Source organism: Etheostoma cragini, chromosome 23 (assembly GCF_013103735.1).
Source record: "Etheostoma cragini isolate CJK2018 chromosome 23, CSU_Ecrag_1.0, whole genome shotgun sequence".
Lineage (NCBI taxonomy): Eukaryota > Metazoa > Chordata > Actinopteri > Perciformes > Percidae > Etheostoma > Etheostoma cragini.
Window position 1 is genome coordinate 17,509,042 of NC_048429.1, and position 18,679 is coordinate 17,527,720.

The 18,679-nt window shown below is 42.0% G+C and overlaps 1 protein-coding gene across 2 annotated transcripts; it reads left to right on the plus strand.

The window, feature by feature from the left end:
* The first annotated feature begins 8,054 nt into the window (after positions 1 to 8,054).
* Positions 8,055 to 18,645, plus strand: aebp2 (AE binding protein 2). Of its 2 annotated transcripts, XM_034863189.1 has the most exons (9): positions 8,055 to 8,744; positions 13,801 to 14,026; positions 14,466 to 14,573; positions 15,634 to 15,820; positions 16,783 to 16,821; positions 17,105 to 17,229; positions 17,441 to 17,508; positions 17,877 to 17,990; positions 18,150 to 18,645. In XM_034863189.1, exons 1-9 carry the CDS (start codon positions 8,221 to 8,223, stop codon positions 18,160 to 18,162), a joined length of 1,404 nt encoding a protein of 467 aa, XP_034719080.1. In that variant the 5' UTR covers positions 8,055 to 8,220; the 3' UTR covers positions 18,163 to 18,645. The 2 variants fall into 2 exon arrangements, with proteins under 2 accessions (XP_034719080.1, XP_034719081.1); XM_034863190.1 differs by lacking the exon at positions 16,783 to 16,821 and having other exon boundaries at positions 8,058 to 8,744.
* The last annotated feature ends 34 nt before the right edge of the window (positions 18,646 to 18,679 follow it).

An 18,679-nucleotide genomic window follows, 5' to 3' on the forward strand; every position in this document is an offset into this window, starting at 1 on the left:
CAGAAAGGCATAGTACAGTGTGTCAAAAAAAATCATAGTATAGCCTGTTAAATAAATTTCTTTTACATTTTTTAAGTCGTGCATTCGTGGGTCCATTTCCTGTGTGTGTGATGGTAGTATCCCCATAGAATGGGGAAAACATTTGATAAAAAGGCATGGTATAGCAATACCCTACTTCTTTGCTTTAATGCGCGCAAAGCTACGTCACTGAAGCTGCAAAACCATGAAGCTGAGTTCACCAGATTAGATTCACTGTTACAAACTAATTTTACTGACCGGATAGGTTTGGAACTATCATCAGCCAAGAAGGAAATTAACAACATCCTGAAACAGGAATCCAAATTCCTCATCCATAGAGCAAGACAGCGCTATTACTTTCAGGGTGCAAGGTATTCACCTTCTCGCAATGAGATTAAGGTCAAGTGATTATTTTGTGGACATCCGCTATAAAATATGCATATGGTAAAATTAGAAATAACCCTGTTGAAATAAATAAATCCTTTCAGACATTTTATTCCAATCTGTGTGGATCAGAGGTTACGCTGGATAAATCTCACTGTGACAGCTGGTTGAATCAGCTTGACTTGCCTCAGTTATCAGCAGAGGAATCAGCTAGCTTGGACAAATTCGTTTCTATTGGGGAATTAAGACTGGCAGTAGGCTACAGAATATGCAAAAAAGGAAAATCATCAGGCTTTGATGAGATTCCTATTGAAGTGAAAATCACAACAGCAAAGAGAAAAGTTCAACAGAAAATAGAAACATGCAACAGTAAATCATAAAACACAAAGGAAAATAGGAAAACACAACGTAAAATAGGAAAACACTTCAACAAATCATAAAACACAACGGCAAATAGAGTACATATCCTGTTTTTGATGTTAGTACGATCTCCTGTGTGTGTAATAGTAGCCTACGATCTCGCCACAATCATGGACTCCACCGACTTGACTAAAATGCAGAACGCTCTTTGATCTCAAGAACAGAGGCTTCACCACCTAGAGGAAATGCTGTCCACCCTTCAATTGGAGATGAGAGGTATTTCTCAGAGTCCGCTGGAACTACAGTGAAGCGTTTGTGAACAAGTTTCCTTCCTGACTACACAGTTTCAAGCCAGCCAGTCTGCTGCAACACCACCTGTCTACCTTCAGCCCAGCCGTCTGCCAGTTCCTCGGCTCTGCCTCATTTGTCCCGGCCTGAATGTTTCGCTGAGTCTTGTAACTGTTGAGCCTTCTTGACGCAGTGTGGACTACATTTTGAGCTCCAGTCTGTCCACTCTACTACGACTAGGGCTAAGATTGCTTACAGGGCTGCCAACTTTGTAAGTAACAGTCGTGAAGGACTGAAATCCTGCAGCGCCCACAAGGTATACAGTATACATACCCGTCTGAAGTTTGCCAATAAACATCTGAATGATTCAAAGGACAACTGGGTGAAAGTGTTGTGGTCAGATAAGACCAAAATGGAGCTCTTTGGCATCAACTCAACTCGCCGTGTTTGGAGGAGGAGGGGGAATGCTGTCTATGACCCCAAGAACACCATCCCCACTGTCAAACATGGAGGTGGAAAAATTACGCTTTTTTGGGGTGTTTTTCTGCTAAGGGGAGAGGACAACTTCACCGCTTCAAAGGGAAGATGGACGGGGCCATGTACCATCAAATCTTGGGTGAGGACCTCCTTCCCTAAGCCAGTGCATTGAAAATGGGTTGTAGATGGGTGATCCAGCATGAGAATGACCCAAAACACACGGCCAAGGCAACGAAGGAGTGTCTCAAGAAGAAGCACATCAAGTGGATGACCAAACGTCCTCTTTTGCCCGGACATGTCAACTTTTTACATACTGTCCGAGACGTTGGGGGGATGGGATGTCTGGTTTTTGCTGTTTTTCATGGGACCATTATAAGTGTGTACTTAAATTGATTGGCGCTTTGCATACAACACAACAGTACTTTGTTGCGTGAACTAATTCCTGAGAGGCTGCCTTGTGCGCGGCTCTGCGACGCACACATACAGCTGATCAGACAGGGAGCAGATCAGACAGCGGAGCAGATCAGAAGGGAGCAGATCAGACAGCAGAGCAGATCAGTCAGGGAGCAGATCAGACAGGGAGCAGCATTGCACAGAAATTGTGAAGCGCCAGTGCAGCTTCACAGTTCTTCATATTTTATTTTATACAATTAAGGCATAATAAAGTATGGTCATTAACCTCTGAGAAACCCTTCTGAATTAGTGTTTCAAAGCCGGCCGAGTATCCTCCTTTTTGGAAATCAAAATATGGTCATCCTACATTAGATCCTGGAGTGGCCTAGACAGTCTCCGGATCTTAATCCCATAGTAAATCTGTGGAGGGAGCTGAATGTTCCAGTTGCCAAACGTCAGCCTTGAAACCTTAATGACTTGGAGAAGATCTGCAAACACGAGTGAGACAAAATCCCTCCTGAGATGTGTGCAAACCTGGTGGTTTGCACACATCTCTTGATCACCAACAAGGGTTTTGCCACCAAGTACTAAGTCCTGTTTTGCAGATGGGTCAAATACATATTCACATTCCCTCATTAAAATGTAAATCAATTTACAACATTTTTGACATGCTGTCTCTCACTGTTCAAATAAATCTACCATTAAAATTATAGACTGATCATTTCTTTGTCAGTGGGTAAATGTACAAAATCAGCAGGGGGATACATTTTTTCCCTTCACTGTACAATATGAACGGGAGTGAAACTCTACATAGCTACTATGCATCAGTTGTATAGAGATTTAAGTATAAAGTCTACATGGCATGCAGTTAAGCTGATAACTTACTAACGTAGATGTATTGAAGCTTGCAAAAATAAGACTGTTCTTTTACCTTCAATTAAGATCAGCCCTCAAGATGTACAGTGTCCCTGGCAGAGGCCTTTGCCCATCCATCCTATCCAGAAGTTATTTACTGTGTAGCCTAAAAACTCTTGTGATATCCAGGCTTTATCAGTTCTTGGTGATATCTGGTTTCTCTGCCCTTCCTATTGATAGGATCTGGGCACATGATTGCCCAGGCTTCGCTCTCGACTGGCATGATGTATGGTCTAGCATTTCAGAAGAATCACGCAATCTAGACCATCAACACATTCACTACAATTTCATTCATAGGACATACAGTATCTCACCTCTGTGAAAATCCACCACATTAAAGTAATTAACAGCCCTTTATGCACTTTCAGCCTAATAAAAGCACAAGGTACGCATCTTCACATGTTCAATTGTGCAAATGGATCCTTTCCTATTTCGATGATGTATATACAGTTTGGAACTCTCCACGAGACGCATGCATGGAGTGCCAGGAAAGACTCTGGACACCTGGCACAACATTGCAGAATCTGTGAGGTCCGGGCTGTGGCCTTGTGCCACGGCGCTCTATAGCGCTTATCTAGTCTTAACGACTACTCAAAGCGCTTTTACACAGTACAGGAACTATTGACTATTCACACACATTCATACACTGAGGCCAAGACCACACCAAGCAAAGAGTTTGTGACTTTTAATAAACTTTTTACCTTTTTGGTCAATGAAAGTCCAAGTCATATTTGCAGTTAACACCATTGGTTCTATTTATTTCTATGAGGTATTAGTTAATAGTCTATCTTGTGTGGTGGTCTATAATAATCTATGCTTGTGTGGTGTTGCTGTGTGTGTGTCCTGGTGTGTGTGTCTCCACGTGGTCAAAAACCTTAGACATAATAAAGAGTAGATGCCGCCTTGGCTGCTGGGCGCAAGAAATGCGTCCGCCATCTTGGACTGTTGGGCAGGCGCTACTTGTAGCTTAGCTAGTACTTAGTATTTTGGTGGTAGCTTCACTATTTCCTGAATCAAATTTCCTTCATGACACTACACTTTTATTGTCATGTGAAATTAGTGCAACTTAAAGTAGCTTCCTATGTAGTGAACTAGCCTACTGCTGTGTTTGTGTTACTCAGCTTGCTACATGTAATTGGGAAGTTGCTTTTTTGTAGTGAAGCGTTGTTCATGGCCGAGTAGCTAATAGCTTACCTCACTATTTCTTTTTATTTTCAATATTCTCTTTCAATTAGTTTTTAAAATGTTTTTGTGTTGACTCTCCCAAATCTTCCGTTTTCAATTGAAAGGTTTCCCAGGAAAAGATGTGAGGAAGGAGTGGAAAGTGACAATGCAAGCTCCTACGGTGTGGCCAGTCACACACATCGTTCGGGATGTTTTTCTGCTTGGGGAACACATTGAGTAGAGACAGTTTGGCATCGACCACCATCATTCTGACTTGTTGTCATCGGTCTGTGTTTCTCAAGATGAGGCTGCACCCCATTGCCAAACTCACCTCTCTTGAACTACAGAAAGGGGATCATGAGAAAGAAGCTCTGCAAAATAGTCCTCTTTCAGGGGTTGTGTGTGTGTGTGCGTGTGTAGGTGTGTGGGTGTGTGTGTGTTGGTGAGGGGGTTGCTAAATCTCAAGGCCCTTTTTAAGATGGATGCAGAAGAACGTGGTACTACTATGTGTGTGTGTGTGAGAGAGAGACAAATACAAAAAGTAGACTCTAACTTATTATATTTTACATTTGTTATATTACATATATATACATATATATATATATATTTTATTAAAATATCTGACTTTACTGTCACTATCTGTTTCTGCTTCGCTATCATTTTTATAATGTGTGATTTGCAAAGTACCTATAATAGCCTACATCACACATAGGGCAGAGCTATTCAATTGGCGGCCCGCGGGCCACGTGCGGCCCGGAAGCAACCGCCGAGTGGCCCAGCCCCTGGTCCTCCAAACTAGCAACACGTAAACAAGGCAGAGCGTGCTGTACAGGATGAAACGCTTTTAGGCGATCTGAGAAAGCTGAGACTATGTCTGTAGCAGTAGATGAGTCCACAGACAAAACTGATACTGCTCAGTTGTGCATATATGTCCACTATTTTGACGGCAAATGCTTCCGAGAGGAGCTACTCGGCCTACTGCCGATAGAAGGACACACAACTGGCAATATAGTCTTTGGAAGAGTTTCCACTTTTTTTAAAGACAGTGACCTGGATATGAAGCGTGTGTGGATGCTTGTGACAGATAGTGCTCCATCCATGACAGGGAAAGTGAGTGGTTTAGCAGCACGTTGGTCCGCTGTTGCACCTCAGTAGATCTCCTTACACTGTATTGTGCATCAGGCGGTGTTATGCGCAAAACTCAGCGGAGTGCTCAAAATGACAATGGACAACGTGATGGCTACAATTAATTTTATTCTCTCCACATCAAGCCTCCAACACTGCTTATTCTGCATGCTGCTGTCAGAAATATCTGCTGAAATGACTGGCCCAGCTAACCTTCTTGGTTTGAAAATCTGGCCCAACTGAATTTGTAATTGAATGTGTAATTAAAATAATAACGCAAGAGTCGGTAGCATAATATAAATCGTAGTAACCTGTGACCATAAATATTGAAAAGTAAGTACTTGCAATAAAATAATATAAATACAGATAACAAAGATAAACAGAAAGTGTGTGATGTAGATGGGAGAAAAAAAAGGAACAGAAACTACAACATTATCAGGTAGTGCAGGTGTTGTCAGCTTAGCTAACATCCTTCTCTCTCCTACTTTCTCTATGGGGTCAGGAGGACAGTCCAGGACAGAGCACGTTCTCCTGATTAGTCTATTGAGTCTGCTCCTGTCCCGGTCTGAGCTGCCCCCCTCCAGCTGACCACAGAGTCATAAAAAGTCCTGAGTAGAGTCCAGCACACTCCAAAGGACCTGAGTCTCCTCAGCAGATGGAGGCAACTCTGGCCCTTCTTGTATAGAGCATGCGTGTTATCAGTCCAGTTCAGTTCAGGTGAGCACCCAGAAATCTGTATCTCTCCACTACCTCAATGTCCGATCCCTGGATGCTCAACGGAGAGAAGGGAATGTTTTCCTCCAAAAGTCAACGATCATCTCCTTTGTCTTGCTGGTGTTAAGCTGAAGCTGGTTAAACTCACACCAGCTGACAAATTTCTTGATAACCGACCTGTATTCCAGATCGTTCCCCTCAGAAACACAACCAATTGTAATGAAATACACTGACAGCTCATTGCACCTGCCAAACAGATTACACTGAGTGGAGCAAGTGACCAGTCCAACATGGCGGCCCCAAGGCTCGTCAGCGCCAGTAGGCAGTAGTCATAAATGTGGCATCTACTCTTTATTATGTCTATGTCAAAAAACGTATGTGCTTACGGTTTGCACCTATACTAACACACACTTACACTCCGAAGAATCAGCATCAGGGTTCAGTGTTTTGCCCTAGGACACTTCAATATGGGACTGCAGGGTATAGTATAGTATGGGGGGGGGGGGGGGGGGGGGAATTGATGAAAAGGCATGGTATAGTATATTGAAGAAAGTGAAAAAATCCACATTAGGCCTGTAGTTTGTCGGAAAAAAACATACTACAGTAGGCCCTATGTAAAAAAAATATATATTATTGTGTGTCAAAAAAGTGATAAAAAAAGACGTATTATAGAATGTCAAAACATGTGATAAAAAACGAAGCATAGAATGCTGAATGAAATCATACTATGGTTTGTTGAAAAAAGTGACCATGGTGTGAGATTCATGTCGGTGTGTTGAGTGTTTTTGTGTGAAATTCATATTGTCACAGGATTCAGCTATGAGTCATGATAAAATGTGTCAAAGTGCAACCACTGCCCCTTTTACTTATCCAGTGCACTGCACTGATCAATAAGAAAACTAAATACTAAAACAGGATGATGATTATAATGAAGAATTTGTGGAATGGCTTAAAGTAACTCAACTTTACTTTTTAATATTTTACCAAAATTCTAAATTTCCAGTTCATGACTAACCAAATATTTGACAAATTGTTTAACTTCTAGTTGAAATCTCTGGAAAAACTAGTAAGTGGAGCCTGAGTTGGGATTGTTTTTTGCAAACTATTTTTCAAAGTCAAGAAGTCCTTGCTTAATTGTTAGCCAGTAGGCTACATGCAAAAAGCGCTGTTGTATGAAATTATGAGTATACCAATATCCATCTCCATGTCAACTGAGCAAATGCCCTGTCGCTGCTGAAGACCAAGTGATACGGTTGAAAGCTCTTGGGAAATACAGTGAGTGGAGCTTCAGATGTTTCTTTTTCAAAACTAAATAATTAATATTCTATCTTACTGTATTTAGTTACACAATATCCAGTGGGCTATGAGATGTGGACCATATGTAGCTTTATATACCGGGAATTTGTTATTTTAAAAGTAGGCTACTTTTTCCTCGGTCTGTGCACAGGCAGGACAGAAGCGGGCTTTCACTTCAACGCAACAAGTCGGCGACTAAGATCCGCACGGCTATCCACAGACAGTGGAGTTCGCTGTGATTTAAGACAATAACGGCTGTGATACAGGAACGAAGGCAGTGGTGGTGCTTGCAAGAATAAGCCCCTTGCTGAGATAAGAACGTGCCTTTTCAGCACTTTTAGACTTGGATCATTTTTCTGTTTGTCAGAACACGTGGAGCTGAGAGGCCACAATGACGAAGATCGTCTATGTTGACGAAGATGAATCTGTTTTAAAAAAAAAAGTTCAATCTGCTCCTCTGCGCGGTGCTGTTTAAAAAAACCATTTACCCACCATTTAAAATAAATACATACATTTTTTCACCCTCATAATTGTTTATTTATCAGATTAGACATTCCGTCAAGGTCGAGAGCTCTCAATATGAAAGCAAAACCAACTTTGGGATTCACTACATGAGTTAAGATTAACTCCTTCCAAGGAATGCTTATCAGCCTTGCTAAATATCAGTTTTGCTTATACCTTTATCTTAATTAGCTCAATTTAAAAAATATTAATTTAGATTTTTTTTTATTGTGTAGGCCTACATATGGAGCCTATTGCGAGTTTTCTGTTGGTCAGTGCCAAAAAAAACATTATTTAACTGCTATAGACCTCTAAAAAAAAGTACAATGAATACGTTTAGGCACTGCTGGTTGGAAATACAAGTTAACGTTATTCACAAAGTTATCGCTGTGTATGAGCGTTTAAGCACAGAGAGAGACATCCTTCTCAATAGACAAGCTTTGCCCATGCGGGGCCCCGACGTCATGCAAACCCCCTGCTGTGTTTTACGCTTGAAGCGGAGAGTGTGAGTGGAGGAAGAAGGGCAGCCTGAGGGCAACTTTTCGAGTAGAACATCACGAAAATAGCTCTTCGTGCTGTTCGAAAATGGCTCAAATAACGAGTGAAGGGGCCGAACAAGATTCTCAGCCAACGTCGGATCAAAACGGAACCGGGGAAACAGCAGAAACCGGCAAGGAAGGACAGGCCGTGCCGGACCCCAAACAGGAACCGGGCGACAACAACGAGAACAGAGCAGGAATGGACGTGAACAGTGGTCGTGGTGCGGCGTCGGTGGACGGGGACAACCCGTCTCTTGTTCCCGACGCCGACAAAGAAACAGTGTTACCAATCGAAAAGATTGACAACGACGAAGGGGAAACCAGCAGTAAACTCTCTGAACCGGTGAAAAGTCCCGCACAGGGCAGTTGGGCGAGTGGCACTGATTCCGCACAAGAGGGCTCCCGGGTGCTGAAACAAGAACAAAGAGAGGGGGAGAACGTGTCTTCCTCAACGCCTACCGACCGCACAAAGACCGCGGAGAAAGCCGAGCACGGCACCAAGAGACCGGCCAGCGTGGAACTGACCCCGTCGAATGGAGAGCCGCTCAGTCGGATGGATTCAGAAGACAGGTCGGTTGAAGTAGCTAGTATCGTTTTCGTTAAGCATTATGAAGAGGCCTACGCTGATTTGTAGAACAACCTAGATGTGATGTGAGCTCACAACACGATGCTAAGGTTGCCGTGTTTAAATGTTAGCTAATAACGATTTTGTTTATAGGGAAATTATTTCGTCTCCGTCGGGTAACCCCGGCAAACCAGTTTTGGTTCGGTAAACATTAGCTGAAGAGTTTGAATAGGTTGGCTACGTGTTGTAACAAACGTTCCCCTACAGTTTTTCATAAAAGTTTTTTAAAACGGACCTAGAACATCCGTTTTTGAATAAAACGTTACGGCAATGTTCCGTGAAATTGCAGGACTGTAGCTACTGGGAACGTTATCTTAACCTAACAAGAACCTTCTCGGACGGTTTCGATTTATCAACATACACTCTGAACTCTTCTGTTAAGGGTCATTTTACAACAGCATTGTGGCAGATTCCATTTCCATCTATGGGGCAAATCTCTTCATCAGCTCACAGCTATCCATTCATTCCCTGTCTTCATTCACCCGCTGTGTGTTGCGGGGGCAACAGCGTCATCTGACCACGATAGGCGTCCCTTTCTCCGCTACTTCTTCCAGCTCCCACCGGGTGGTCGGCGGGAGCAACTTTTGGGAGAAGCACCTCTCCAGTGGTGCTCCTCGTTGATAGCGGTCACGCTCAAACTGTAATCCTCTCAATGACTTAACACTTCTACTTAAAGAATCGTAAAAAGAAGTATATTAGGTATAACTTATTGTATAAGAAAATTCGGAATAATAGGTACATGGTAGTAATTAAGTAACAATAATTAGTAAAGGTATTCTGGATTTATTGAAATCATGGGAATATCATTTTATTGGGTAAAGTAGCATCATAGTCATATCTAATTGCCTAACTTTCCCAAAACATTGCTAAAAACACCATTTTGGGGGTGAACTGTCACCATGGTTGATAGCAACAACACCCTCAAAGAAAGTCTAAATTAATTTATCCTTAAAAACCAAATCTCAATAAACATAGTTGCATAGGAGTTTCCACTGCATTTCTCAGATTACTGAGCACGCACATTTGCTAAAAGATAATGTAATGCGCATCTTGGTCAAAATTAGGGATTAAACTGTAATTTATTTCAAAAATATAAACTGGCAGCTTTGCGTGGAATTGTTTTTCCATTCGAGTCAAGACAGAATGTGTAAGTGTACAGCTAATTTTCATCTTTCTGTCCTAAAATCAGCTATTTTCTTATGACTAATGCATTTCATCAGTTACCATTATGATTAGAATAGTCTTTGTCACTTCATAAGCTTGTGTACAACACATTTTGCTGTGCCATACCTGAATATAAAAGTCATAAATACACAAATAAAAACATAACATAGACTTGTGTCATAATTCTCTATAAAGTAGGTTATGGTAAACATCAAGTCTAAGGCAAGCCAAAGTACAAAGTTGTCCAGAGATGCTGCTCCCAGTTCCCCACAGCCACATTGTGATTAACAGCAGCTTGTCTACAAATAATTCACTTCCAAATTGAGTTTTGTTTGTAAAGCCATGGTCTGACCTGCAACATTGTAACTATTTAGTTTGAAGCTGCTTGTCAGTGTGGAATAACTTTGGATACCCCTCCCCCCCACACCTTTCCAATATTGGATTGTGGGGACTATCATGAGCATGAAGATTTTTTTGGGGCCCTTTCTTGGAGAGTTGACACTAAAGAGATAGACGGGAAACGAGTGTTGGGTGTGACATGCAACAAAGATCCCCAGCTGGAGTCAAACCTGCGGCATTGTGGCTATGTGGCATGCTCTGTAACGAGTTGGCTACCAAGGTGCTCAATGTCTGACCATTTCTGTAGCTTTTTGAATCCAACATTCACACCTGTTACACTGTAGCAAATGAACATAGCAGAACATAATTCAATTAGGTCAATGTCGGCACAGATGTCCAAGGAATTGATTCTGTGCATGCTCTAATCGTGCCCTGGATGTGGAAAGGGCTTTGGGTATTGTTTGAAATTCCTCTCTGTCCACACAGCCCCCTTTATCTCTCCCCCTTTTTCTAAAGTGTAAACCTTTTCTTGATTCAGTAGAAAGTGAACTTCCCCTCAAGGATTCTGTGACGGATTGAAACTGTGACTCATTCAGAGGAGTTGTGATACTGTGAGTTAAATCCTGAACCTTCACCAGATATCATCTAACCCCGCTCGGTGCATAAACATCAGTCGTGCCAGCAAGGTGGGAAATGACTAAACTAACACTGTTGTGAAACCTGTACTGTGCACACCTACATGGCTGCTTATAAGGTGCAGTATGAGTAACTGGATGGTGTTTGCATGGCTGCTTTGGATCACTGGAAGCTCCATAGTCCCGTTTTTCACTTTGATTACAGGAAACGATTGTCCAGTACGGATCTTCAGCGCCCTGTTAATTCAATATTTGGCAATGGTCAACTCTCTGTCCATCGGCAAACATTGAAAAACATGAGTCAGTATTCAAAAGTAGTCAGTAATTAAAGCATCAGTAGCAGTTGTACCATTGCTGCGAATGTTCTTGAAATGGTAAGATAATGAATGTCTTGAGGAAATGTTTCGAATCAGCTTTCTCCCCTTTTTTGGAAGTACCCGAGCATACATTGCAGTCCGGGCAGTCATTGTGCCTGAAAACTAGCCTGCCATCCATATAAAGGGTACCAGTGAAAAATATAGAGGAATTGACTTTCCGGACATTCACACCGCCACCGACTTGAGCGTCTAAAGTTACCAAAAATCATACATTTTCAATGGAAATCAGCGTCTCTTTGCGTTTTGAGCATGTGGTGCGTCAATTAGAAAGTTGAAATGTTTCGACTTTATGGTGGTGAGCTATGTTCAGCGGCAAGAAGCTGCTAACTCCAGCCGCCAATTGGAATATAGAAGTCCTTCACGCTGACTCATCCCGTCGTTGCTGGGTTACAGATTGTTTATAATATAACATTGTTTGTAGATAGGGACCAGTTAGCGTTAATTGCCAGTCACATGGTCTCTAATGTCTATTTGGGTCACTAGGTTAGTCTGGCGGCTGCTCGCTCTGCCTGCACGCTGCTACGGCTCAGCGGCTTCAAGCGAGCTAACTGCTAACAGACCCTGCTGCGACCAATTAACAATACAACGAGAAAGAAAAGTTGTGTCCTGGAATTGCTTTCTAGTCTGTGGGACACACTGTTGTCCTATAACAATTTATACATTCATGTGTCATCCCTGCAGATATACAATCATCAGTACACAAGGATGGTGATCGCCTTGTGAAAAATATAGCTTTACTAATTGGATATGGGGGGGAAATGGCCTACACCCCAGAGGGTTAACACACTGTAGTGTGAGGATTTGATTTGTATGTACCTGCTATTTCCTTAAAAACTATTTTCATTGTTTGTGTATCCAATTTCACATCTCACTTTGCTTTCCCCCTCAACTTTGCCAAGAATGAGGTATTTATATCTCAACCTTTTCCTAATCATTCAACCAAGTAGAAAAAAAAACCCCGCTTGGTCAGCCAATGATGTACAGCGCTATAACTTTCATATTCAGACTAACCATGCAGTATTTTCTTTATAACACAGTCAGCATGAAATTGACACACGTCAGTATGCTCAGAGAGAAGGAAATCCTTCCACCTGTTTTTCTCTGCTCACCTGCAATTCAAGAACTTTGTTTAATCACAAAGTTACTTCATGAAACTTTGTTACTACAGAGAGAAACCAGTCTTGCAGCAGCATCAGGTGCACAGGAGCAGGCACGTGCACACACAGACATCAAAAGGAGCTTGAGCTCCCGCCCTTTTTCTTCCTTGAGAGAAAGTGCCCTCTTTGCTGAATTTCTTTTATAATATTTCTTGAATTAAAAAATTAAAAAACATCAGATTGGGAGATCACACTTTCATGATCTCTCACTCTCTCTCTCCGCGATGTGTCTCCTAATGTACTGTACTTACTGTACTGTGTCTAATAACGTCATCTAGCATTCCTCTGACAAGGCAGGTGAACAGGATAAACCAAATAACAAACGAGTTACCACAGAACTTTTTCCGGTTAGTTGAGTTTTTTCCCACTTAAAGGTCCCATGGCATGAAAATGTCACTTTATGAGTCCCTTCAATATATTTAGATTTTTCTCTGTTCTGTTGTGACAGAACAATTTTATTATCATATTATTTTAGTGAGAACTCACAAATAACAAATTTTATGGAAATCTGTTTATGTTTTGTTACTCGTTTCTGGATAAAAAAAAAACCAGAAGCAGATTTTTAAATATGAATTAAATAAATAAATTTAAATATAAACCAAATATTTGTATCAGTTTTGGCCTTAAAAATCTTTTATCAACGCCTTTTAGCTGTGCTTAAGGCGCCAATACTCTGCCTTTGAAAAGCGTTTTGATAACTGGGAAAGTGGCTCACTGAGACTCAGCAGCTCGTCGGTTCCTTAACTTTTGGTAATCCTGCTGTGGTGACAGCTGTAAGACTTCACTGTAACCTTTGTTCCCACACAAAACAGCGTGGCAGCTGTGTGTGTGTGTCTGTTTCAGAGGTGTCGGCCCTCTTTTAGGATGTGTGAGCACAGCTCCTACAGAGAGCCGGTATGGACAGTGATCAGAACAGATGGTCAGCTTGCTCGGCCCCCGCACACACACACACACACACACACACAGAGACACAGGCTGCCGCACTATGCAAGCTGTGATCTGCTTACATCGCACACAGTCTGTGTTACAGTGGACCTTTTAGATATGTGTATATTATTATTATTAACGATAATTTCCAGATTAATGTTCGTTTCCAGTTTTACTTTTTTTTAAAGTACACTTTAAAAATCAGCTTGTGTCGACATCTAGCTCAGCCAGTAGAGTGTGCGCCCTATGCACGTTGAGTCCTTAGGTAGTGGCATGGGTTTGAGTTTGACCCATGGCCCTTTGATGCATGTTGTTCTTTCTCCATTGTGAATTGAGTACTTGTATTATCGTCTTTCTAATGTGTCTCTCTATATTCTGTGTGTGTGTGTTTGTGTTCTCCAGTATTGGCAGCACCCTGATGGACATGGAGAGCACGGCGTCCAGCGGTCGCTCCACCCCGGCCATGCTGAACGGTCACAGTGCGGTGGCAGGGAGCGGCTCGGCACCGGCAGGGGGCAAACCTCTGAGCTACACATGCTGCTGGGATCACTGCCAGCTGCTGTTTCTCAGTAGCCCCGACCTGGCCGAACACATCAGAGCCACACATGTGGACGGACAGAGAGGGGGGGTCAGTATGTGTGTGACGCTGCCATGGGTGTTTATGTACTTAGTTTGATTTAGCTGTCTAAAATATCACTGTTTACGAAACACCATCAGTGATCTGCAAAATCTCTTTTCTTCCTAATCCTCTTAGTCGGCAGGAAACAAAACAGTTCATCACAGCCAACGTGGTCAGCATTAGGACAGTTTGTTCACTGAGTGTTGTGTCACTGCTCTGTGGTCACCTATACTGAATTTAAACACAGCCAAATTCATGCTACTAGCAGGTGGAGTATATTGGCAACTTTACTCTCCATTGGACCTCTGTCATGTAACAGTTTGTTAAAAAGTTCCTCCCCAGGGGAATCGTCCCGACAGTCTGAAACTGTTTGTATCTTCAAGAGTTGTTTTTTGTAATCTCACCACCACTTTGTGTGTGTGTCTGTGTGTGTCTGTGTCTTACACAGGTGTTTGTGTGTCTGTGGAAGGGGTGCAAGGTGTACAACACGCCGTCCACCAGTCAGAGCTGGCTGCAGAGACACATGCTGACCCACAGCGGAGACAAGCCCTTCAAGGTGACAACACACACCTCACATCAACCACTTCACTACAGTTCCTCACTGCAGTCCATTCAGCAGTGGGCACTGGATTTCAGGCTCACCTGTACCACTGAGATCATATCAAACTGGTTTGAAATGTCTAAGCTGTCCCAACTTTACCCTACACCGCGTTCACACTGCAGGCCAGTGTGGACAGCGGTCGGTTCTGAAATAGTCTTTATTGACCTCGTTTCATTTCTGGGATTGTTCAGGTGCCGCCAGAAATTCCGGCGGATGTCGCTTATTTTTGGCTGCATGTCCGTCACCTTCGTCTTCCTTTGTGTTGGCTTTGGTCCAGACAGCTAGTTTGACTAGTTACTTTTCTGTTGTTGACTAAAACAACCTTTTGAAAGCTAACGTTCCACAAAACAAGTTCCATCCTGAGACTAGTTAGTAGGGTTGGTGGTTCTGATTGGAACATTTCTGGAGACAGGAACTTTTAAATAAAAATCGACACATTTAAAAAAAAAAAAAAAAATACTATATATATTTATTTTATAATAATTGATTATTAACTTGTCAGAGTCAAGCATTGAATGGTTCTAGAGAGAATTGCGATTTGTCTAAGAATCAATTATTTTTTAAATAAACAAATGAAATGAACAACAACTTGGAGTTTAGGCACGAGTGCAGAAAAAAACACTACAATGGCAAAAAGAGAAAAGAAATGTTTTGTATATACACACGATCTAATAAGACATACATAAAATAATTAGGCAAAACACATGAAGGCTGTTGATCTGCTTCATCACATCACACCTGACCACCTCATGTTTAATGTTCTCCACCTTTAAACATGACTCAGCCTCATGGAAGATCACTTTGAGAGAGGGTGACACAGCATGTTTAAGGCTTGAGCATGGGATGACTTCACAATATAAAGCTCAGTAGACAAAACATTTCATTACAACTTATCTGTGACAAATGCATGTCAAAATCTACAGACTCAGATTCATATGTATGTTTTTTTTTGTATCATGCATGGAAATGTACATTAAAAAAATAGATGCATTGATAATCATCCATGTTCCTGCAGTGTGTGGTGGGAGGCTGCAACGCCACATTTGCCTCTCAGGGGGGGCTGGCCCGTCACGTTCCCACTCACTTCAGCTCCCAGAGTTCATCCAAACTGTCCAGTCAGGGCAAAGTGAAGGAGGAGTCTCCATCCAAGGCGGGCCTCAACAAGAGGAGGAAACTCAAGAACAAACACAGACGTTCCCTTCGTATGTTCCACACACACACACACACACAGACACACACACACAGGAGGAAACTCAAGAACAAACACAGACGCTCCCTCCGTATGCTCCGCACACACACAATCACACCACACACAATCACACTACATAGTCACATACATACATACATACATACATACATACATACATACATACATACATACATACATACATACATACATACATAGATATAGTACACTACCTTTGTGGGGACCCGTCATTTTGACATAATGCATTCCCTTGCCCCTAAATGTAACCCTTACCCCCACCAAAACCAAAACCTAATTCTAACCCTAATCCTACAACCAAGTCTTAACCTTCAAATGGCACTTTAAAGTTGTGGGCTTCAGCATTTTGGCCCCAAAGCTCTCGGGACCCCACAAGTATAGTGAACTCCTGGTTTTTCACAAAAAAATACAAGTATAGTTAAACTAGAATGTGCGCACATACACACACACACACAAATAAATAAATGAATCAATTTTTTAATTCAATCCATTTTTATAGATAAAAGCATGTGACATAGTTTTCCTTCTTGTTTAGCCTTTTGTAACATTTAATAAATAAGGAACTAAACACTGAAGTATAAAATGCTTTATTCTTTGGATGCAGACAGACACTTAAGTCAAAGGGTTCTGGATTCAGAATGCAGGACAGCAATTTCTCACCCCCCTCCTCCTGATAGGATGGAGAGTCTGATTGGTCAATAGTCCAACATGGAGCTCTCTGATTGTATTGGGCTTTGTTCCAACTGTTTCTGAAGAAAACTTTGACAGCTGCTGCGTGAACGTTCTACACTTTGACCTAACTTTATTTGGTATGGAGATATCTGATCTCCTGCAGTAACAATCAGGGCAAGTTGACCTTCGCCCTCTATAATAGGTTCTTGTATATGAACATACTTTTTTTAAGATAATTTTTCTGGCATTTTCACCTTCATTAAACAGATGCCAGTGTAGAGCAGACTGGGAACGGGAGAGAGAGGGGTAAGAAACGCAACAAAGGTCCCATGGCTGGAATTGAACCGGAGACGTTTTGCTCATGTGGCATGTAAACATTGTAACCCTGATCATAAGAGAATGTTGTCTTTTTATGCAATGATTATGTAAATAACACAATTTCCTTTACACACATACAGTATGTAAACGCACACTTAAGTGACAAAATGTTCATTGGGTCCTTCAATTGCACACACATACACACACATTTTTATTAATCTTTAGTTGTTTTTTTAGTTTGTAGTCTTCAAAATATGTTTTTTGTTTACAGCGCGACCGCATGACTTCTTTGACGCTCAGACCATGGACGCCATCCGCCATCGAGCCATCTGCCTCAACCTGGCAACACACATCGAGAGCTTGGGCAACGGACATAGTGTGGTCTTCCACAGCACGGTGGGCTCAACCACACACACAAACACACACACACACACACAAACACAGTTGCTGCCGTATGTCCATCACGTGGCAAAACTCTGTTGTAACAGGGAAACAGTTGTGGAGTAAGGTGGTGATGCGACACTACTTGAAATCTTATAAAAATACAATTCCAGTGAAATCTGTCTAATTCATTCATTTTCATGCCTGTGTGTTTTTGTATGTTCAGGTAATAGCCAGGAGGAAAGAGGACTCTGGGAAAGTGAAGGTCTTGTTGCACTGGACACCTGAAGACATGTAAGTCCTGTTTTCTCTCTCTCCCTGTTTTCCCTTCCTCCTCCTCTTCCCGGATGTTTTTGCCTCCCAGTTACCTCTAGAAAGTGGACCAGACTCTCCTTTGGTTTCACGTAGCTGCGCATTTAAAAGGTTAATGAAGATGAGATGGTGGGATTGGCTTTTATTAGATCCGACCACAACTCAAGATCAACTCTGTATTCAGATTTCGCATAGGGCGGCCCCTAGGCAAGAGCCAGTCAAATGCAATTTTTCACTGTTCACTGAAAAGAAACCTTGAGAAGAAATAAAGTAAATGTGATACTTTGATCCACGGTGCAGATGTGAGCTTACATCCAATAATTGTGACTGTATTCTTTACTGTGTGTCAGACTGCCAGATGTGTGGGTGAATGAGAGCGACAGACTGCAGCAGAAGACCAAGGTGGTTCATCTGTCTAAGCTGCCTACAGACACAGCTGTACACCTGGACCCAAACATCTACAGGTGTGTGTGTGTGTGTGTGGGGGGGGGGGGTTAAAGAATATTTTTAATCAGGACTCATTAAAACTGCATGTCTACTTCACTCTGTAAGACTTGCAAAATGACAGTGACTTAATTTATCTGCATGACTAATAATAAATATCAACATTTTTCCCCCCTTAGGATGTTCTTCTAACCACCTCCAGGGGGAGCCACTGTCACTTCCTGCTTATCTAACCTCGAGGAGGAGATTGCCTCCTTTTCTCTTTGTCTCCATCTCTATATTCCTCTTCTCCCCTCCACTCTCTCCCAGAGGATGATTGGAGTTTAGTGACTTATTTTCTCATGGCTGTCTGAGGCCACCAGTGTTTTCAGCATTAGGTGCTGAGTTTACAGAGGGCGTGGGGGGGGGGGGGGGGGGGGGGGAGATGTTGCTTGTTTTAGGTAACACGACTAGACTGAAAACTGACAGAAGTGTACTTGTAGACAGACATGTGTAGAGAGAAGCTGACTTTGTAAATACTTGAGATTTGTAATATATTTTTATACTTTGAATTTTTTTTTTTACTGTAGATAGATGTTTTTTCTGCCAAACATTTTTAAATGGACTGATAACTACTGGTCATGTGCATATAGCTGGCATTTCTCTGGTTTGATGTCATTAAACTTTTTGAACCTCTGCTTAAGCTGAATGTTTGTTTCTTACACTAGCC